Source organism: Thalassophryne amazonica, chromosome 20 (genome assembly GCF_902500255.1).
Source record: "Thalassophryne amazonica chromosome 20, fThaAma1.1, whole genome shotgun sequence".
In the NCBI taxonomy this organism is placed as follows: Eukaryota; Metazoa; Chordata; class Actinopteri; order Batrachoidiformes; family Batrachoididae; genus Thalassophryne; species Thalassophryne amazonica.
The window spans coordinates 29,585,545-29,608,979 of NC_047122.1; the positions used below are offsets into that span (position 1 = coordinate 29,585,545).

Below are 23,435 nucleotides of genomic sequence, written 5' to 3' on the forward strand. Positions count from 1 at the left end.
GAAAACTTGCTAAAACAATTATAACAAATAATCCGTGTCTGCTACGTTTAATCTGTGTGGAATTTAATAAATGCAAACCAAATTTCAGACATATTATATATATTAGTCTGGAACAAAGAGGACAAACAGTGTTGTAAAGAACAATAATCAAGACGTTAAAGAGCAAACTTCACTTTCCCCCAGAACGACATGATCAGGAAGCGATTGTAGCTCACAGCAGCTTCCATTGAGAATAATGGAGAGACAGCCTGTGATTCTCACGTTTACATAAAATAAATGCAATAACAACGTCTATAAACCCAGAGAATATATTCACAAGAGTTTTAGGCACAATATAAAAATAGTTTTATGTTGCGATGTTAATGCTGTTGTCCGTGTGGAGCGGTTAAAGTGAAGCCCGATCAGAGCGTCTCAATGCCGTTCTCAATGTTACTGAGATCTAGCAGTGCAGCGACCTCTCCGAGGTTTTGCGGGATTTGAAACCTGAAAAGCCTCAATGGTGTCTTCTGGAAAAATGGCATCAAGCATTTTCTGATTGGTTATTACATTACATTTTCAAAAAATGTATTACTTTTCTAATCTCCGCAAAATTCCAACAATATTACTTAGTGAACCTGACTAAGAGCAGCAAATAAACCCAGAATATTATGTGGAGATTAAGTAGAGAGACTGATCCTGGTCCTACACTAATCTGACCAGAATGAAACATTCTGAAGGCATTTTGAACCATGTTGAGTTTGTCTTCCTGTTTCTTCTTCAACTCCAGGATTGGAGAACTCACTGCTCATTGGCACACAGTGGACGTGCAACTTGAATGCAGCACAGATGCTGTTTATCTTTTTCATATCCACTAATTTAAAATCGCTCGCAACTCTTCAGCAAAGAAAGTTCCAACAGTAAAAAAAAAAGTGCAAAATTCAAAGCGGCACTTGCGGCCGGTGAGTGGGATCGTGGAACAGCTCTGCAGGTTTTAAGCCATTTCGAGAGGAGGAATGATCGGAATGATCTGTGCGTAAATGTTGTGAAGATCTTAGAAGGTGAGGCTTGTTTTAATACTGCAGAAGAAAAAGAAGACTGCTGGGTTGTCACACAGTGTGGACACCAAATCACCCATCACAAAGTGAAAACGTCATCTTTAGAGTCTGTCACTGCTGATTTTAACGCTGCTATATTTGCAAGGAGGTTTTTTTTCCCTTCAGGAGTCACTGAAAATGCCACAAAGGCATCCCGATGTCCCAGAGAAGGTCAATGGCACAAGGAACTCTGGAAACACCAAGAAATGGCTTTCAGTCCAGAAGCTTATAACGGCGTCTTCGTCGCCCAATCCACCTGGTGCAGCTCCAACTTTAAGACGAGCGGTCAGCATCTTGTTCCTTCAGAATCGCAGTGAAGTTGCTCTTGTAATTGTGGCAGTAGTGGAACAGAGACACTAGGGGGCACACTCCTGCATTTGGCCCCATGAGGTCCAGATTACTTCTCACCTTTGTAGTCACCAATCGTTGGCTCGCCTCACACCTCTCTGTGTTTGTCCTTCACCTGGTCGGGCCGCTTGAGGGCCAGTGGCTCACATGGTGGCCAGGATGCGTGAGAAGGATATGATGACGGACAAGGTAGTCTGGCCCACGCCAAACACCAGAGCCTCCAGCGGGGCCATGTCCTTCCCGGCCACACGGTACACCCCGGCTACAGCCGCGCCTGGGGAAGAAGAACAAACATCAACACACACCCTGACTGTCACAGTCAATCACCATTACCGTGACACGGACGCAACCTTCTGTTTCTCTGCCGCTCACCTCATCATGCAGACAGACTCTAATTTATATCCTATTAGTTTTTAACATCTGCAGCAAAATGTGGAGCCAACTTAAGACTGAAAACTTTTTCCTTTGCTTCTTTGAGGATGTGTTTCTTATGAGGTTTTTTTTATTCCAGACAGAAAAGACATTTAGCAGTTTTTAAAGGTCACATATATCTTTCTGCCAGCTACAATATTGCCTTTAATTCTGGCACGTGACTGAATAGAAGAGATCAGGTGGACAGACATGAAAGAGGAGTTACAGGAATGAGACACTAAAATGCTTCACCCCAGGGAGCTTTGGTGGCGAACTTTGTTGCTTTATAGGCAGATCCTCACCAGAAAACCTCTTAATTCTGAGTCTGCCAGCTAAATTGCAGTGCACTCGATTTAAGTGCACCCCGTTCATAAAGGCAATGACAGATTAATTCATGTTGCACTAAAAACACACCCATGAATTAAGAGACTGCAATCTAACAATGAAATGCTGTATTTATGTAATCCAATTATGTCAACTGGTCTAACAAAATTTGGCTGTTTAAGTAGGAGAAAACAATGTGCAATTAATTCTAACAATTTGACATAACTAGATTCTATCCATCCATTTTTTATATGCGCTTACTCCAATTAAGGGTCACAGGAGGGCTGGAACCTATCCCATCAGTCATAGGGCGTGAGGCGGGGTACAGCGTGGACAGGATGCCACTCTGTCACACGGCCACATACAGACAACAAAAACATGTCTTTGGATGTGGGAGGAAAGCGCAGCACCTGGAGGGAGTCCACGCAAACACGGGGAGAACATAAAGATTCCACACAGAAAGGGCAGGAAGCGATCCCACGATGTTCTTGCTGTGAGGAATCAGTGCTATCCAATAAGCCATTGTACCGCCCCATAACTAGAGTAATGCATTTAATTTTTTAGATTAGCCCCGCCCCCACACACACACTCATATATACATACACAAATTGTGTGTGTGTGTGTGTGTGTGTAAGCGCACATGCAATACTTCTCATGCGTCGACAAAAATTGTGGTTAAAGGTATGACTGGGCCTTAGAAATTTTTAAGATTTCAAAAATGGTCATGCACTCTTAAAGCCACAGTGTGCATGATATACTGCCATCTAGTGGTGAATTTTTAGATTGCATTATGCAGTCGCCAGTCACAGTTTTGTTTTCCTTCATGTTCTTGCTTCTTTGATAAGTGAAATTCATGCTCCCTTACCTTCTCACAATAATCAATATGTATAATCCTTCAGTTCACAAAATTAGGGTTTTCAAACTTGTTAGCCTGCATATTCTGGCTGTGCTGCAAAATGTGAAAAGGTGGAGTAAGTATGTGTCCCTTTTGGAAAGCTGTATCAACACGTCCCTGCAATATGGTGGCCTCCATGAGGGGGCCCGCTCCCATGTAAATGTGAAGGGATCATTCTAAGCTCATGATTGATTCATTGATGCAGGTAATTATGCCCTGATGAACAGATGGTTATGAATAAACAACCCTAAATTCTACACAGTGTAGCTTTAAGTTTGGGAATAGCTGCTTTAGTCAGTTGCTATAGATTGTCAAGATAGGGCCCTTAAGATCAGTTACATTCTATTTTGTGTTCTTTCACTTTGACTATACAGAAATTCTCAGTTTTTAAAATTGTGTTATTAAATGATTGCAAAGCAATTTCTGACTTTGACATTATAGCTGAAGATGCAGAAGAACAAATGAGTGTGAAGAATAAACTCTTTGTCTCTGTCAGCCACTCAGCTCCTGTCAACTCCTTTAATTGTCATGACAGGAGCTAAAGGGAGCGGTCCGTACATCCTGCTGTCATTCCCTCCATGTCACCTCTCATCTTCTTCTGCTCCACTGGATGCTGAAAGTTGTTGAGGTCACTCTAAAGAAGATTGACACACGTACACAAAAAATGTGAGTAACTGGACTTACTGGTGATGACGCCTCCGCACAGCGAGGAGAGGAAGCCCACGCTGACCAGCACGAGGGTGATGAGGCGACCCCTCTTGTGGCGCTGCAGCATGATTAACATGAGCAGCCCCACCACCCCGTGGACAAAGAGGGAGGAGAAGAGACACCACAGGAACACCCAATACCACATCTCTGACGGGGAGAGCAAACACAGCACAGACAGGACGGATGAGACCCGGCCAATCCACAATATGCAAGTACAGTGAGAAAGAGACAAAAACGTCAGTGTTGTCCATAAACGTCCAACTGAAACAAGTTGTAGTAATAGTATAGTATGGTATACTATATTATACTGTACAGTACTATAGTATACTGTACTATTGTATAGTATAATATACTGCGCATCTGGAAAGTATTCACAGCACTTAACGTTTTCTACATTATGTTACAGCCTTATTACAAAATGGATGAAATCCATTTTTCCTCAATATTCTACACACAGTACCCCATAATGACAATGTGAAAAACCTTTTTTTTTTTAGATTTTTGCAAATTTAAATAATCAAATCAAAAATAAGAAAAAAATAAGAAATCACATGTACATAAGTATTTGTACATGAGCTTCATAGCAAATAGTCTTTGTGTTGGATGTTTCTACAGCTTAATTGGAGTCCACCTGGGATAACTTCAGTCGATTGGACATGATTTGGAAAGTCATACACCTGTCTACATATGTATAAAGTCCCACAGTTGACAGTGCATGTAAGAGCACAAACCAAACATGAAATCAAAGGAATTGTCTGTAGACCTCTGAGACAGGATTGTCTTGAGGCACAAATCTGGGGAAGGGCAAAGAAACATTTCTGCTGCTTTGAAGGTCCCAATGAGCACAGTGGCCTCCATCATCTATAAATGGAAGAAGTTCAGATCCACCAGGACTCTTCCTACAGTTGGCCACCCGTCTAAACTGAGCAATCGGGGGAGAAGGGCCTTAGTCAGGGAGGTGACCAAGAACCCGATGGTCACTCTGTCAGAGCTCCAACATTCCTCTGTGGAGAGAAGAGAACCTTCCAGAAGGACAACAATCACTGCAGCAATCCACCAATCAGACCTGTATGATAGAGTGTCCAGACGGAAGCCACTCCTTAGTAAAAGTCACCTGAAGGACTCTCAGACCATGAGAAACAAAATTCACTGGTCTGATGAGACAAAGATGGAACCCTTTGGTGTGAATGCCAGGCGTCATGTTTGAACGAAACCAGACACCATCACTATAGTGAAGTATGGTGGTGGCAGCATCATGCTGTGGGGATGTTTTTCAGCAGTAGGAACTGAAAGACTAGTCCGGATTGAGGGAAAGATGAATGCAGCAATGTACAGAGACATCCTGGATGAAAACTTGCTCCAGAGTGCTCTTGACCTCAGACTGGGGCGACAGTTCATCTTTCAGCAGGACAATGACCCTAAGCACACAGCCAAGATATCAAAGTAGTGGCGTCAGGACAACTCTGTGAATGTCCTTGAGTGGCTCAGCCAGAGTCCAGACCTGAATCCGATTGAACATCTCTGGAAAGATCTGAAAATGGCTGTGCACTGATGCTCCCCATCAAACCTGATGGAGCTTGAGAGGTGCTGCAAAGAGGAATGGACAAAACTGTCCACAGATAGGTGCACCAAGCTTGTGGCATCATATTCAAGAAGACTTGAGGCTGTAATTGCTGCCAAACGTGCATCAACAAAGTACTGAGCAAAGGGTGTGAATACGGAGATGTATGTGATTTCTTATTTTTTAATTTTTAATAAATAAAAAAAAATTCCATTTATATATATATATATATATATATATATATATATATATATATATATATATATATATATATATATATATATATATATATATATATATATATATATTTGCTACAGTGGATTCATATCCTGATAGGCAAGAACTGATTCGATTTTCAAGGTCACAGGTGAAATGTCAAAGTTAGGAAAAATCCCTATCTTTTAACATTGAACAAATTTTCAAAAATTCATAACTGTCAAAAAAAAACATTGAATTTCTTTCATATTTGAGAGCATTATGTAGGATGGTATCCTTTATTGACTGACAGTTTGATCCGGATCTGATCCAGATTACAGAATTTGTGGCCATTTAAATTTAACATTAAATTTATATTTTACATTAATCTTAATCAAATGTGTCCCAAGCACTCTCATATTTGAATGTGAGGTGCAGACTGACACTCACTGTCGTCTGACAAAGTTTGATCCGGATCTGATCTTGATTGTGGATTTTGTAGACATTTGAATTTAATATCGAAAAGCCCATTTGATGTACATTTTGCATTATATTACAATCAAAGTGTCTCAGTCACTCTCATTGGTGCCATTGAGGTGCAAACTGTCACTCTCAGTGAACAGACTAAGTTTGATCCGCATTGCAGATTCAGCGGATATTTGATTTTAACATTGAAAAGCCCTTTTGATGTCACTCACTCATCTTCAACTGCTTATCTGGGATCGGGTTGCGAGCCCATTTGATCTATATTTTGCATTATACTTTAGCTAATGAAAAGCCAGTTCTAACAAGACTTTGAGCTTGAAAAGTTTTTCCAAGTTAAGCAGGAATTGGAAAGTGTTGGCGGAGGTTTGTGCTATACAAGCGTGGGGCTCTAGTTATGGGGTGTTGTGGGTAGAATTTTGAGGGGAAAATTAATTTAATCTGATTTGTAATAAGGCTGTAACATAACAAAATGTGGAAAAAGTGAAGCGCTGTGAATACTTTCCAGATGCACCGTGTAGAATAACAACCACTTTGTCAAGTCATGCTGGACACGCCCTCCATTGAATGTGATACCTTTTGTTGTTGAGGCCTCAGTAGTGATTAATCCACATTTGGTGGATTTCTTGCTTTTTTCACACTCTCTTCAATGTCTGCTTGACCATTGTACTCTGGACATCATGCACTAAACATCTCATGATGTTGTCATGATGCAATCACACAGGATAACCCCTCATGCACCAAGTTCAAAACCACTCTTGCAGGAGGTCTTGAACTTACCAGAGAAAAGATCTCTTCTTGCACCAAAAGATTTTCTTCAGGTTTCCAATACTTATGAGCACTCTGCCATTGGCCTTTTCCCACCATGCACTGCCCACCTCAGAGCACATAGCTCAGTGGCATAAAAAATGTTGGGCTATCAAGATGTAGACCATGGTTTGAGTCCAAGTCTTGCTTCCTGTCTGTTTCCTTGCACAAAACACTTACTCTGCATTGACTCTGTCTGCACAGTTGTAAATTGGTACCAGCCTTGATTAGGGAAGTACTAATCTTAAATGGACTGGCTAGTGATGGTTAAATGAGGTCTCGTGAAGCATTTGCCATATTTTTCCAAGCACCACTAGATGGCAGTGTCTAGTCAAACAAAGGGGTTCCAAGGAAACTAAAGTGCAATGTGTTTTGCACAAATTTTTGAACAGGCACTGCCATCTAGTGGGCTCAGAAAGAACACCAAATGCTTCATAAAGCCTCACATGACCATCACTCCATAGGACTTACTACTTCTTCTACTGTGCACCTCTAACTCGACATAGCACCACTATGAGCCGAGAGCTGTACCACGAGTCACATTTATTGACTTAATGGTTTCTTTGACTTACTGAGATTTGGTTCTCGTGCTTTGCAGATGTTACTGCTAACTAGGGCTGCAACGAGCAATTATTTTCAAAACTGATTAATCTATTGATTATTTCCTCTATTATTCAATTAGTTGTTTGGGCATAAAATCGTGAAAAATGTCAGTAAGCAGTTTCCCAAACCCAAGATGATGTCCTTAAATGTCATGTTTTGTTCACAACCTAAAGATATTCCATTTATTATCACATAGACAGACAGAAAATATTGAGCAAACCACAAATAAATAAATAAAAAATCTGAGATTTTGGGGGAAAAAAACCCATCAGTGAATTTAATCATCAATTCCTAATCAATTAGCTGATTAATTGTTGCAGCTTTGATGCTTATATTACACTGTTGGAGAGCAATATCTAAACTGAATATTTTATTTGCCAACATTATGTTCTGTAAGGACCAAATAGGGGCACCGCCAGGGATTTTGGGCTCCATGAAAAGAAATATTACTGGGCCAGCCCTCATATTATTTTGACAGTATTATAATTATATTAGGGGCCTCTCTGGGCCCCTGTCAATAATGACCCTTTTATGCACCCCTGGGACCAAACATCAATATTGTACAAGCATTCTTACTGCTTCAAAACAAAACACAGTGCCGTGTTGTCGGCACATTTGCTGATGTATTTTACAGATGTACAAATTACCGTCCATGGTCCTTACAGTTTCACGTCTCTTTGAGGCGGTGGAGGATTTCAGCCTACAGCAGCCAAGCCTCATCGAGAAGGTAGTCGAGCATGATAATGGACCTAAAGTCTATCACATCGCTAAAATTTTGAGCGGCGAGACATTATGAGTTGTAAATGGAAACTACTGTTTGGAAAAATAGCTTACAGGAGGATTTTATGAGCATTTAAGGCCTTCAGGAGACCACAGCCGTACTGTATCTAAACGATTTTGTTGTGAAAGTGTCGTGACACGGACCCACAACAGGGGGCGTTAATGAACGGACAATGGATAAGCCAAAAGTAACAATTTAATGTTGTGAATCACACAACGACGTACAGACAATAACAATATGGTGGACTGTCAATCATACACCAGGTGACGTGTGGGCAGGCTCGACGATAGAAGACGCCTGGCGAGAGAAGAGCCGGATCCCCACACAGCTTCCACCACCAACGGAGCTGAAGAACACCGGAGCCGCCAAGCCCTGCGCCCCAGGTGGTCGCTGTCTTCAGCAGTCAGACCCGGTACTGCTGGCAGAAAACAGAGACAGTCCTGATGAGTGTGAGTTCGCACACTCAGTAATCCCACAGTCAGTGTTTAGTTAGGAGGGAGCACCTCCACCTCCAATCACACACTCGTGCAGCTCCTGTTTCACCACTTATCTGGTTTGGGGTGTGAGGCGAAGCCGTCGCTGATCACACCAAACGCCAATCCCACAGATAAGGACACACCACAGGAAAACGGCTGCAAAGAAGTTCAGATTAATACTCAATGTTTTGAGTCAGCAGAGAAAATTACCTGAATGGTAGCTGATTTCTCGGCGGGGAGGTGGAGTTGCAGTCCGGCCTTTATGGTGGTGGTGATGAGTAGTGGATGAGTGACAGCTGGTATGGATGATGAGTGACAGCTGGTATGGATGATGAGTGACAGCTGTCACTCCTGGTCGCTCCGACGCCCTCTCGTGCTTGAAGCCCGCACTTCAAGCAGGGCGCCATCTTGTGGTGGTGGGCCAGCAGTACCTCCTCTTCGGCGGTCCACACAACAGATTTAGCCGCATGAAAAATCGCATTTCGTTTCAAAGCTACCAACGCCAAATTTCTTCCAAATCTCAACACTGCAAGCAAGAACCTAATTACACAAGTACAACCAATGAACAATCTGTGAGGAAACATCCTACACCCCTACAGGATCCAGACTGCACTGCTTCTGTGGGAAATGAAAGTAAACCTTTTACCCAGTTATTCTAATTTAAAATCTACCATCCACGTCTTCCCGTTCCTGTTCGCTCACTGTCTCCATCTCTCACAGAGAAGCTTTGTTACTTGGAACGACTGGCACAGTGGGACTGAGGGAAAAGTCAGCAGGTCAAGAGATTATTCAAAAAGAAAAGGTTTCCATTAAAATAAAAAAAAAAAACGCCATTCATGGATAAGAATGGATCTTCTTTTTCTTTGTGGGGTCGATGTGTCTGAACCGTCACCAGCACATCCACATCGGACTTCCCCTCTACTTCCATTTGAACACAGCTGTCTTTTCTAATCACATCTGAAAAACCTCAACCTACTTTGCTGCACTTTCTCTGACATTTCTACTACAGTAGGGCCAAAAAGTATTTAGTCAGCCCCTGATTGTGCAAGTTCTCCTACTTAGAAAGATGAGAGAGGTCTGTAATTTTCATCATAGGTACAGTTCAATTATGAGACAAAATGAGAGAAAAAAAAAAACAGAAAATCACATTGTAGGATTTTTAAAGAATTTATTTGTAAATTATGGTGGAAAATAAGTATTTGGTCACCCACAAACAAGCAAGATTTCTGGCTCTCACAGACCTGTAACTTCTTCTTTAAGAAGCTCTTCTGTCCTCCACCTGTTACCTGTATTAATGGCATCTGCTGGAACTCGTTATCTGTATAAAAGACACCTGTCCACAGCCTCAAACAGTCAGACTCCAAACTCAACCATGACCAAGACCAAAGAGCTGTTGAAGGACACCAGGAAGACAATTGTAGATGTGCACCAGGCTGGGAAGAATGAATTTACAATAGTCAAGCAGGTTGGTGTGAATAAATCAACTGTGGGAGCAATTGTAAGAAAATGGAAGACATACAAGACCACTGATAATCTCCCTCGATCTGGGACTCCACACAAGATGTCATCCCGTGGGGTCAAAATGATTATGAGAACTGTGAACAAAAATCCCAGAACTACATTGAGGGACCTGATGAATGACCTACAGAGAGCTGGGACCAAAGTAACAAAGGCTACACACTATGCAGAGAGGGACTCAAATCCTGCAGTGCCAGGCGTGTCCCCCTGCTTAAGCCAGTACATGTCCAGGCCCATCTGAAGTTTGCCAGAGAGCATATGGATGATCCAGAAGAGGACTGGGAGAATATCATGTGGTCAGATCAAACCAAAATAGAACTTTTTAGTAAAAACTCAACTCATCGTGTTTGGAGGAAGAAAAATGCTGAATTGCATTCCAAGAACCCCATATCTACTGTGAAGCATGGGGGTGGAAACATCATGCGTTGGGGCTGTTTTTCTGCAAAGGGGACAGGATGACTGATCCATGTTAAGGGAAGAATGAACGTGGCCATGTATCATGACATTTTAAGCCAAAACCTCCTTCCTTCAGTGAGAGCATTGAAGATGCAACGTGGCTGGGTCTTCCAGCATGACAATGATCCAAAACGCACTGCTCGGGCAATGAAGGAGTGGCTCCATAAAAAGCATTTCAAGCCAGTCTGCAGACCTCAACCCCATAGGAAATTTGTAGAGGGAGTTGAAAGTCCGTGTTGCCCAGCGACAGCCCCAAAACATCACTGCTCTAGAGGAGATCCGCATGGAGGAATGGGCCAAAATACCAGCTACAGTGTGTGCAAACCTGGTGAAGACTTACAGGAAACGTTTGACCTCTGTCATTGTCAGCAAAGGTTATGTTACAAAGTACTGAGTTGAATTTTTGTTATTGACCAACTACTTATTTTCCACCATAATTTACAAATGAATTCATAAAAATCCTACAATGTGAATTCCTGGATTTTTTTTTTTCTCATTTCGTCTCTCATAATTGAAGAGTACATATGTTGAAAATTACAGACCTCTCTCATCTTTCTAAGTGAGAGAACTTGCACAATCATGAACTGACTAAATACTTTTTTGCCAAACTGTATTTCATTTGGTTCTAATTCTTATTCTGTCTGGTTCTATAACTCCATGCATCCAATTCAGCATCTTCATTTCTTCCCCTGCACTCCCTTCTCTGCCCATGTGTGGTTTTACCGGTGTATTATAAGCTTGAACTTTAATCTTTGCCTTGCTACTTAAGTCAGAAAGTGATGCTTCAATAGTTCTGTGGTTATTTCTAGAGCCCGACCGATATATCGGTTGGCCAATAATATCGGCCAATGTGAGCCTTTCATGAACACATCACTGTTGGCATAGTTTTTGCTGATATGAAAACCTTTATTTTATTGAATAAATGCAGAAAAACTCTTTGGCCGTTGGCAATGGTGTTATTATACAGTCTATCCTGCAGATGGCAGTCTGATGGCATTGTGTCAAGCATAGCTGGGACCCCATCACCCCTTGGTCACATTGGCTGCAATAAACAGAGAAAAAGTGACCAGCTGCTATTACTTTTCAAACATAGTAGCATTTTTACAGCAACAACAAACAAGTGTTTACTTTGTCACCAGCTAGGCGGAGCTAAAATAGATAGAAACTCTGTCTATATGAGTGAAGGCAAGGTGACGGCAGCATGATGTATGTTGGTTAGTTGTTGGTTATATTTAGTAAAGTTCATGCTTAAACTGTAAAATGTCAATCTTCAGTTACATTTCTTTCTTTTATACAGTAAAATCACCAGTGTAAAACTAACACTGACAGTGTTAAATTAACACCGCCAGTGTACATATGGTCCTACTCTGGTCAGAGTGGGACCATATGTACACTTTTAGTGTTAATTTAACACTGGTGATTTTACAGTGTACTGATAGCAGATACACTGGTATAGTAAATCTTTTATTCCCTAATATCTGTATCCTCCCCTAAAATATGATCCTATGTATTTAAACTTTTTTGCTCTTTTTAATGACTGTGTACACACTAATTTATGAATCCTGACATTAAAAATATTCTGTCTTCATCCTATTACTCTTTAATCATGTCTCCCGAACCCCTTCTCCAAGCCTTCTCTCTTTTCAACGTTACTCTGTGACTCCTTCATTTTGGTGCTTCACAACACAAAGACATAAACGATGGGAACTCACCTTAACTCCCAAATTTAAACACCCAAAATTCATCATGCCAATTAATAACCAAGTCGTCAAGGTAAAATTCTCTAATCAGTGCAGACCTGCTCTGCCTGGAATTTTGTTTGTTGAGGGGAAACTGATTCTAACACTTCTGGAGTAATTCCACATTGGTTGGGCTTCCTCCAGCCTAGACACAGTGTGTTAACATATCCATTTAACCTCACTGTTCCATCGCCTGATGACTGCCTGCATCCAGCCGTTGATCTGACAATCAGCTGTCAAGCCAAGCAGAGAGACATGTGACAGCACAGTGATGGGACACAGCACTCGGAGATCACGGGGTAGATTCAAACTCCCACAGATGGGATGTGAACACAGGCAACAAGATCCCAGCATGCAACGTTAGGTGTCCAGGGTCTGGTTTGCACAGATTTAAACACATCGGGGCACAGGTACCAAGAAGCTCCACCTGTGTTCTTGTATCCATCATAACTGGCTCTGCACCCACAGCAGAACCACTAAGGGGCAGGTTTTGTCATTTTTGTCATCATCAACACCCAACCGAGCACTAACTCCCAGTCAGATATGTTGCTTCAGCTCTACCGGCTAACATTTGGAATCATTACAAACATTTCTGATACACATCTTGTTTTATAGTGTAATGTGAGCCAATTTAACCGACTGCAGGAAGACAAACAACAGGATAAGATCTGTAACTGAGTTTGACTGAGAGAGAGAGAGAGAGAGAGAGAGAGGGATTCAACCAATGTTTATTCCCATTATTTGGACATATGATTTTTTTTTCATGTAACAGTCCATTTTATTTTCTCCTGAGTGAAAAGATGACCCCAAACATCTAAAACTAGAGCCTAAGTTGTAAAATCCCAGAGTTCCTCATTAATCTCACTGATTGCTTCTTCAGCATTATTCTTGTACTTTGCACTGAAAATGTGCTGAACAAACAACCTTCTGGTACTCAAAGCAAAACTTAAGTGAGGATCTTTATCAAGAATAGGCTGACTTATTTTATCACTGAACCAAAATAGCCAACCATTTACCAACATATTGCATTGGAGACCACAAAAAAAAAAAAAAAAAAAACTGCCAGGAATTAGCACTCTGCTAAACTGAAACTAGAGCAGTTGGTCAAATCAAAATGTATGTCCCCCCCCCCCCATGATTCGCAGAGTTTTCACAGCCCTGAGTTTATAACCGCTAATGGATAGTTTCTGCCAAGTGCAGATAATATTGCTCATCATTATGCTAACCCCATGTTCCTGCCACGGTGCTATGATGCGGACCACATCTGTCCCAGATCCGTCCCAGATATGGGCTGTAAAGGGATAGTCTTTTGCGGATCTGGTTCAGATCTGATCTGGATCTGTTCCAGAACTGTAAAGTGGAGCTGTGCCGAATCTGGGCCAGGGTGCAAAAATTGTCTGGACCAGATCTGTTTTCAGGATTGGTACCAGATGTTGGACTACATCCGGCCCGGATCCATTTGCTGTCTGGTTCTGTATCAATTCCAGATCAAACTTTGTCAGGCGATAGTGAGTGCCAGTCTGCACCTCACTTTCAAATATGAGAGTGACTGGGGCCCGTTTGATTAAGATATAATGTAAAACATACATTAAATGGGGTTTTCAATGTTAAATTTAAATGGCCACAAAATCTGTAATCTGGATCAGATCTGGATCAAACTTTGTCAAGTGATAGTGAGTTCCAGTCTGCACCTCACTTTCAAATATGAGAGTGATTGGGGCCCGTTAGATTAAGATATAATGTAAAGCATATATTAAATGGGGTTTTCAATGTTAAATTTAAATGGCCACAAAATCTGTAATCTGGATCAGATCCGGATCAAACTTTGTCAAGCGACAGTGAATGCCAGTCTGCACCTCACTTTCACATATGAGAGTGATTGGGGCCCGTTTGATTAAGATATAATGTAAAACATACATTAAAAGGGGTTTTCAATGTTAAATTTAAATTGCCACAAAATCTGTAATCTGGATCAGATCCAGATCAACCTTTGTCAGTCAATAAAGGATATGATCCTACATAATGCTCTCAAATATGAAAGAAATTCAATCTTTTTTGACAGAGTTATGAAATTCTGAATATTCATTCAATGTTAAAGGACAGGGACTTTTCTCATTTTCCAAGAGTTTTACTGAGTTTGACCTTTGACCTTGAGAATTGTATCAGTTGTCAATACTGAAACACTGAAAACATTACCACCTTGGCAAAGGTAGTAACTGCTGAGGCAGAAAAATCCTGGACAAACTCTCGACAAAGTGCACTCCCGCAGTCCACATAATACTACAAAAAAAAAAAGTGCACATACCAGTAAGTTTTGTTTCATGACAAAGAGAAATACAAGCACACAAACATGTTTCTCTCCATGCTTTGCTGATGTAAAAATGCTGCTGGGGTAGAGGTCAAAAACAGGAAATCTAGGTTATTTTTAGGCTGTACCCTGGAGCCTAAAAAAAAAAAAAAAAAAACAGGGGGAAAGGGCTGACATATCTTAAAAATCTACAAGAGTTTTGGGAGTCTGCTGCTGGAGTTATTCATAGATCCAACACCCTGCCCTGACCCCATCTAATATCTCAGGAGGTTGCCTTTCACCTGGCTGAAGAACTATGCGGTTGAGGGGAATCAGATGACAGTTACATACACGCTGCTCGCCAAGGTTCAGACGACAGCTCGTCACCGCTTTCTGTTCGCTTCTGCAGCTTGGCTTCCGCAAACTTCTCCAGTTGCCTCGGCTTCCTGCTGAGGCTGCATCATTAACTACTACCACCCCCCCCCCCCCACCACCCCCGCTGTTTTTTTTTTTGTTGTTGTTGTTGTTTTTTGGCTTGATGCGTTTCTCAACAGGGGATGTCAACAAAATGTCACAAGCTGACTCGATGCAGAATTGGCGACAACCACGCCGGCCTCTCAAAGAGGTTTTCTAATTCTGTTGTTCCTTCACATGCTACTATTTTTCCCCCCTGCTAACACTGGGATCTTCCACAAAATAACAACAAATTGCCACTAATCATTACATATCACCGCATTGCCGAGAAAACATTTTGTCCTCTATAGTGGCAAATGACATTTCAGCAATCAGCCCTTATGCTTCCACACTGGGCCAACATAGAGTTGTGTAATGCGGCGTACCAACTACGCCGAGTTTATGCAGCCCTACGTGGCAATACGCTGAGGGACGCAAAGGGATGCAAAGGGGCCTGAGAAATGGATGCAAAAAAATAAACGATTAATTTTTTTGCGAACTTTCGGCGTAGAGCACCGGACGTAGTGCGCCACGCAAGTCTCCACAACACTCCACTCAACACTGCGCTACTGTACACTAAGCCTCTGCAATTGTACACAACCCTACGCCAGGGCAAAAAAAAAAAAAAAATCCTTTTAGTTTTTTTTTCAGTACATACCTGCATTTTGAGATTTTATTCATCCTCCTGAACTTTGCTAGCAGTGAAGCTTCAAAACCAAGAAAGAAGAGGTGGGACAAGCTTCCATATAACTCCTCAAGGACTGATGGCCAGTGAGAGGACATGTCCACGTCCACTATAAGTCCTCATGGAGGGATCAAGTTCTCTCACGATTATGGCATGTTAAATAAAGTCCATTACTCCTGGAAATAATGTATTCTGACTTTTTCCAATGTATCATATACATCTGTATGTCCAGGCAGTCTGTAAAAACAGTGTCATGGAGCCAAGCTAGCTCCCCCTGCACATTCCTGCAAAACTAGCTCCCCCTGCACACAATTTTTTTTCTTTTCTTTCCCCCTGCACGCAACTCCTGTATACTAGATACACAGCACAATTCAAATCTACACTGGCCCAGTGTGAAAGGGGCTTTAGTAGCCATGAACACAGTCCAGCTAATCAACTAACAGCTAATTAGCAAAGCTACAGTTTTCATTTAAGGATTAGCTTTAAGATAACTTTGAAAACCCTGAGTGGACCAATTAGCTTCCACTAAAGTTATTTCAGATAACTTTTTTGAATAAAGATTAAAGTCAAAACGTTTGTAAACCCTAAAATCATACGTTTGTTTGAGTTTATACACTAAACAGTGAAATCACACAAAGGGAACAATCACCTCAAGGAGATGGAGGAGCAGGAGGTCAAGACAGAGGAAATTAAGATTAAAATTACTTTCCATGTATATTTTAATTTCATAATATTTCTTATTATTTAATACTGTCTGTACTGTGAAAAACCAGATGTTGAATAGAAACTACTGCTTAATTTCATTTGTTCATTTAATTGTTTAGGTACATCATCATTGCCGTCTGATCTCAGTATGCTAAACCTTTTTTGGGAACCTGCATGTTTACGCTTCAACATATTAAAATTTCAGCTATTCAGCACTGTTTTTCAGGGGTTTACAGAACAAGCCAAAGTTAAATTCATGGAATAAAAGTTAGCATTAGCTGTAGCTTCAGTTAAACATTTTAGGTGTCAATTTCAGTTTAGCATTACCACCGTTAATTCTTCAGTTTGTGGATTAGTGGTTATCAAAGCTAACAATACCACTGCTTATCCCCAGACTCTGTAGCATGAAGTGGATAAGAGTCTACGACTGCAACTGGACGGGACACCAGTCCGTCACACTGTAGGTCTAATTCCAATATGGCGAGGTTGTAGAGACAAGGGAGAGAACTGGGTTTATACATTTATGTGTCTAACCAAGGCCAGTATCCATTTACAGCTGGTTGGACTGGGCAACGCAGACAAAGTGTGTTGTCCAAGGACACAGGCAGGTAGACGAATGGGAATCAAACCCAGGTCTACATGCTGGGACTCCAACTCTTATCCTGCTCTTCTATCTGCTCTGCCATCCAGATGTGGAACCATATATTAACAGTTCATTCCCAGATGTACCTTGAAACTGTGTTCCCTGGATTCCGCTGACCTCTTACCAAATGCTACATCTTACACCAATTTGGAACACAAAATATCTTAATTCATACAACACCCATGGAAATGTATTTCTACCTGGTTGTTAAGTGTGACGTAACGCATCATGTGATTTTCAACTTCCAGGTCCAAACAAAAAAAGGGGCACTGTCATTAACATTGAGAACTACACTGAGACGCTCTGATCAGGCTGCACTTAAACCGTTGCACACGGACAACAGCATTAACATCGCAACATAAAACTCTTTGTATATTGTGCCTAAAACTCTCCTGGATATATTATCTGGGTTTTTAGATGACGTCTTTGTTTTATGTAAACATGCGAGAAGCTCAGGTCGTTTTTCCATTATTTTCGATGGGAGTTGCTGTGAGCTGCGATCACTTCCTGATCATGTCGTTCGTGGGGGAAAGTGAAGTTTGCACTTTAACTTCCTGTTTATTGTCCTTTACAACACTGTTTGTCCTCTTTGTTCCAGAGTAATATATATATATATATAAGATGTCTGAAATTCGGTTTGCATTTATTAAATTCCATAGCAGACACGGATCATTTGGAATATTTGTTTTAGCAAGTTTCCAAACAAAAATATGGACCAAGCGACGGCTAGTATTTCAAAAACTCCTATGTTGAGCTTCCACTACAACTGTCGACATTGTTTTGTTTGGACCCGGAAACAGATTTATCATCAGATTTGTAACAGCGTTACATCAGAGCTTAACAACAGGACATCCCAGATACAGATGAATTATTGGATCTGGATTATGTTCTGCAGACTGATCACCATTACAAAATCACCTAAGACAGAAATCAAAAGTAAGCAAGCAAAGAAGCAGATGAGCATCTCACTGCCCTTGAACCAGGGCTACAACATTTTTTGAGCAAATGTGCCACAGTAAAGGTGTGGATTTACGTACGTACTTCCATCTCACCATTTCCGGATTCTAGACCAGCAATTTTAAATCTGGTTCCAGGGGACCCACAACACTGCAGTGCATATTTACAACACAGTGTAGAAGATGAAGGCCACTGAGGAAGGTTTGTGTAATCTTTTGAGTTTGGTGTGTGTGTGTGTGTGTGTGTGTGTGGTGGTGTGTGTGTGTGTGTGTGTGTGTGTGTGTGTGTGTGTGTGTGTGTGTGTGTGTGTGTGTGTGTGTGTTTTCAACCTTGCACCACTGCATCTCAAAACATGCAAAAATCACACATCTTGAAAGTATTAAAAACATGCAATAACTCTCTACTGCAAAAAATAAATAAGTGACTTTTCTTTTGTTCCAGGTGTTGCATTGTTTGGTCAAGGACAAATTTTAGTTAAAAGCCCCGAAAAGCAGCTTTTCCTTCCTTCACAACTTGTCTCCTAAATGTGTCAATAACAATGATCAGTCATGCAGTGAAGAGATAAACAGAGGTTTAATCAAAAGCAACCAAACCTCTTGCATATCAACCAATCAATCAATTTTTTTATATAGCGCCAAATCACAACAAACAGTTGCCCCAAGGCGCTTTATATTGTAAGGCAAGGCCATACAATAATTATGTAAAACCCCAACGGTCAAAACGACCCCCTGTGAGCAAGCACTTGGCTACAGTGGGAAGGAAAAACTCCCTTTTAACAGGAAGAAACCTCCAGCAGAACCAGGCTCAGGGAGGGGCAGTCTTCTGCTGGGACTGGTTGGGGCTGAGGGAGAGAACCAAGAAAAAGACATGCTGTGGAGGGGAGCAGAGATCGATCACTAATGATTAAATGCAGAGTGGTGCATACAGAGCAAAAAGAGAAAGAAACAGTGCATCATGGGAACCCCCCAGCAGTCTACGTCTATAGCAGCATAACTAAGGGATGGTCCAGCCCTAACTATAAGCTTTAGCAAAAAGGAAAGTTTTAAGCCTAATCTTAAAAGTAGAGAGGGTGTCTGTCTCCCTGATCTGAATTGGGAGCTGGTTCCACAGGAGAGGAGCCTGAAAGCTGAAGGCTCTGCCTCCCATTCTACTCTTACAAACCCTAGGAACTACAAGTAAGCCTGCAGTCTGAGAGCGAAGCGCTCTATTGGGGCGATATGGCACCACGAGGTCCCCAAGATAAGATGGGACCTGATTATTCAAAACCTTATAAGTAAGAAGAAGAATTTTAAATTCTATTCTAGAATTAACAGGAAGCCAATGAAGAGAGGCCAATATGGGTGAGATATGCTCTCTCCTTCTAGTCCCCGTCAGTACTCTAGCTGCAGCATTTTGAATTAACTGAAGGCTTTTTAGGGAACTTTTAGGACAACCTGATAATAATGAATTACAATAGTCCAGCCTAGAGGAAATAAATGCATGAATTAGTTTTTCAGCATCACTCTGAGACAAGACCTTTCTGATTTTAGAGAAAGGTCTTGATTTAATCAACAGACTGTATTTCTGCTGTGCTTTTCCATCTGATACACACTCAAAGTGTTGTACAATGATGCATCACATCCACTCTTATCTTCAAGAAAGAAAGAGCAAGTTCAATCAACATCAGTGGATCATCCCCAGGTCGTGTATAGGTCATAGGCCAAAGATCTAGGTCAAATCAAAACTCGTATCTTCAAAACACAATGAAAAAATTTCAATCAGACTTTGTATATAAACCCAGTCCATCGTCCTCTCGCAACACAGGTCATATAAAAGGCAACGGTCAAAGGTCAAGGTCAAAACAAAGGTCTGTCTAAACATGAGTTGATATATTCAAAAAGCAAAGAACAATTTCAATCAAATTTGACTATCGTTACCAAGAGTGTCCTCTCACAACACGTCATGCCAAGGTCATTTATCAAAGGTCAAGGTCAAATTTTCACAGGTCAAGGTCAAATTTTCTAAACACAAAGAGTAATTTCAATCAAACTTGGCAGATAAAGTCACTAGAGCATCCTCTTGCAACATAGGTCATGTCAAGGTTAAATCAGAGGTCACTGTGTAACATACATTAATGACCTTACTTCAGGAAAGAGATGAGATACGGAAATGTGGTTTTCTGCAGAGATGTCTGCTCTCATCTTAGTATTAATACATCCACTTTATATACATGTTTAGTCCAATTAAGGGTCAAGGGGGGCTGGAGCCTATCCCAGCAGTCACAGGGCGTGAGACGTGGTACACCCTGGACAAGATGCCAGTCTGGCGCAGGGCATCTTAGTATTAATATCAAACTAAATTGATACATTTTTATTGATGACAGTGGAGCGACGCTGCAATCATCCGGAAGTCTTGTTGTCTCCTGACTGGTTGCAAGATGAAACCGTGCACACTGTATCGGGGGTCTGCAGGTCTACAGACCACACAAGGCAAACTTGAAGAGTGTCTAATTGCTTCTTGATTTGTATGTGGTGAAATTATCAAACTTATCTCTGCAGTGACATTCGTGTCTCCTGGTCCTCAGCCTTCGAGATACAAAGATGCCTGCAAAGAGGTCACGGAGTTATAAGGTCGCTGGGCAAAGGTGTTTGGCAATGGTGGTACCTTTGAATGAGGATGAACATCCAAGTCTTTAGGGTCCTTCCCGTGGTTACTGTTTGGTTGCGAGACTTGAATGTTAACCAGGACCAAAGGTGACGACTGGATGTCTTTGCTACCAGGTCATTTAGGAGAATTCTTTGGTACTACTTGAATGACTTTGTGTCAGGGCGTTTAGTTAAGTGGCTCTGACACAGAACGTGTGTGCATAGTGTGTAAGGCATGACTACATGGTGAGTGAAACTGAAGCTGGCGAGTCCTGACAACCACATGGTGTTGTGTGGCATGTTTATGGTAGATAGTGGTGACTTGGCAGCGAGTGCTACAAGCACACCACAAACAAAGGAGGATCACTTGGATTGTAAGGGAGCATCAAATATGATATTCTGGTCATGTGGCGCACTTCTCCAAGCCTGACCCCAGCACATAGGTGCCTCTGAGGACCTCAGCACCTGGAGAAGGCACCAGACACGCCCACATTTCACCAGCCTGCAGCACAGAGCACAGGTTACTCTTGGATGACGGGGATGGACCCAAGGTGGGTCGTAGTGTGGTGGATGTGGAGACCAGCACATGCTCATGCTCCCGGACCTGACCGCTGATCTCAGCGCACACACACGTATCAACCTGACTTGAGTAGTCAACAGTAACTTTTGTTGCACCTAAAAGATTTCAGTTTTCACCCTAAAATGTCACACAAAGTGATGTTGAGAGCATGTTTTGGAGCGTGCAGCAGTCTTGACTCGTACCTTTGAAGTGCTGCAGCGTCGCGCCTTGCACCCAGAGGCTCAGCACTTGCTGCACCGACAGATTAACGGAATAATCCCTGTTCGTTGTCATGTTTGCGCCGCCGCCGCCCGGGCTCGCAGCCCTCTGTATCGAATGGCTGTTGGTGGCTTTGGACGGAGGCATGGAGGAGCCGGTGAGGCGGCCCTCCCCGGCGCGGCTCGCCTCTACCGGTGCCTCTGCTTCGGCCTGATGTCCGTCCCCGCTGCTGGCGGAAGAGAAGGGCCGCTGGCTGCGCGCTTCATCCTCGCTGCTGTCGGCGGCTGTGCGGAGGCCATGACGGGGATGTGCAGCGGACACACGCACGGTCGGCTCGTCCTACATCGGAGCCTCGCTACATAACCCTTAAAGGGACAGTAGCTCCTTTTTTGTGTGCAGGAGGGTTCACACTGTGTGCATGCTCAAACCGGTTTGAGAGCGAGAACAAAGAGGACTGAAGAGTTTGTGCGTAAAATGTGCGTAATTGTTTCCTGTTTGCATAGGTTTTTGAGGAGTGTTGTACTTCTTTAATTTAAACATATTAGTGCAGCAGATAAGTGAAACAATCATGCAAATGGTGATAAAAGCATCAAATTCGGCAGAAATACTCCTTAGACACTCTTTTGAAAAAACAGATTAGCCACTTGACTTTTCAATCGGTGGTCAGGTAGGGGTCAATTGAAGAATTACACAGGGGTCAAAATTAAAAGGTGCTCCAATCATATTGAAAAATATTCCACATTATTTTCCTGATCATAAAGATTCCAAAAAGGTATAGTTTGGACAATCTGTGACTGAATTCTATGGAGTGTTAAAAACAGCAAGACTGGTGACAAAACTCAGTTTCATTTTGCACAGGGGTCAAAAGTTAAAGTTTCTCCAATTTCGGTTAAAAGTGATGCAAATTATTGGTTGAGCTAATAGAATTAATAAATGGAATAGTTTTGACAGTGTTGAATGCTTGGTCTCCAAAGTAAAGGTCAAACAAGGTCTACGTCTATTGGATTCTACGACATGTGACATATGTTACCCGGTGATAAGTGGGATGATACATGGTCCAAACTATTCCTTTTTAAAATTGTGTTTTCTCAACTAGTAATTTGCATTACTTTTTACCAAAATTGGAGCAACTTTAACTTTTGACCCCTGTACGAAATGAAACTGACCTTTGTCACCATTCTTGCTATTTTTATCCCATAACTCCATAGAATTCAGTCACAGATAGTCCAAACTATACCTTTTTGGAATCTTTATGATCAGGCAAGTAATGTGGCATAGGTTTCAATATGATTGGAGCATCTTTTAATTTTGACTTCTGTGTAATTCTTCAATTGACCCCTACCTGAACGCCAACTGAAAATTCAAGTGGCCAATCGTTTTTTTCAAAAGAGGATTGTTTGAGGACTATTTCTGCCGAAATTATGCTTTTATCACCATTTGCAGGATTCCGCTCTAAATATTCTCTTATCTGCTGCACTATATGTCGCTGCTGCTTTAATAGATATAAATACATTTTAACAAATAATATATTGTGTAGCTTTTTCACATAGTTGCTCATTAAACCGCTGAAAAGGGCATCAATATGCTTATTTTCTGTCCTCATTGAAAGCAGAATGAGCCATTTAGCAAGCCCCGCCCATTTCTCCTCTTAATTGACCTGCTAAAATATAAACTGGGCTGTGACAGGATTGTTCCAACTTTACCTGCTGGCCCAGGCTTTACGGTTGCAGGATGCGGGACTTCTCTCTGTTCCCAGGGTGAAGAAGAAGTCAGCAGGTCAAAGAGCCTTTTCTCATCGTGCACCCACTCTGTGGAACAGTCTTCCTGCGACTGTGAGGCAGTCAGAGTCCGTGGTCATTTTTAAGTCAAGACTGAAAACCTATTTTTATTCTCTTTCTTATGAAGTTTTTATTTTTTATCTGTTT

The 23,435-nt window shown here is 41.7% G+C and overlaps 1 protein-coding gene across 1 annotated transcript; it reads right to left on the reverse strand.

Annotated features, from left to right (window-relative positions):
• Positions 1–935: 935 nt before the first annotated feature.
• Positions 936–21,657, reverse strand: tmem170b (transmembrane protein 170B). Its single transcript, XM_034160694.1, has 3 exons — positions 21,495–21,657; positions 3,736–3,906; positions 936–1,695 (listed from the first exon to the last, which is right to left on the reverse strand). Exons 1-3 carry the CDS (start codon positions 21,655–21,657, stop codon positions 1,565–1,567), a joined length of 465 nt encoding a protein of 154 aa, XP_034016585.1. The 3' UTR covers positions 936–1,564.
• Between the last annotated feature and the right edge of the window lie 1,778 nt (positions 21,658–23,435).

Bases quoted from the DNA above. Each gene is read 5' to 3' on its own strand.
- tmem170b (XM_034160694.1), bottom strand. From the start codon at position 21,657: ATGCCTCCGTCCAAAGCCACCAACAGCCATTCGATACAGAGGGCTGCG. The intron at 3,907-21,494 runs GTACGAGTCAAG...TCTCCCCGTCAG, and splicing joins GACGCTGCAGCACTTCAAAG to AGATGTGGTATTGGGTGTTC. The intron at 1,696-3,735 runs GTAAGTCCAGTT...CTTCTTCCCCAG, and splicing joins GTGCGGAGGCGTCATCACCA to GCGCGGCTGTAGCCGGGGTG.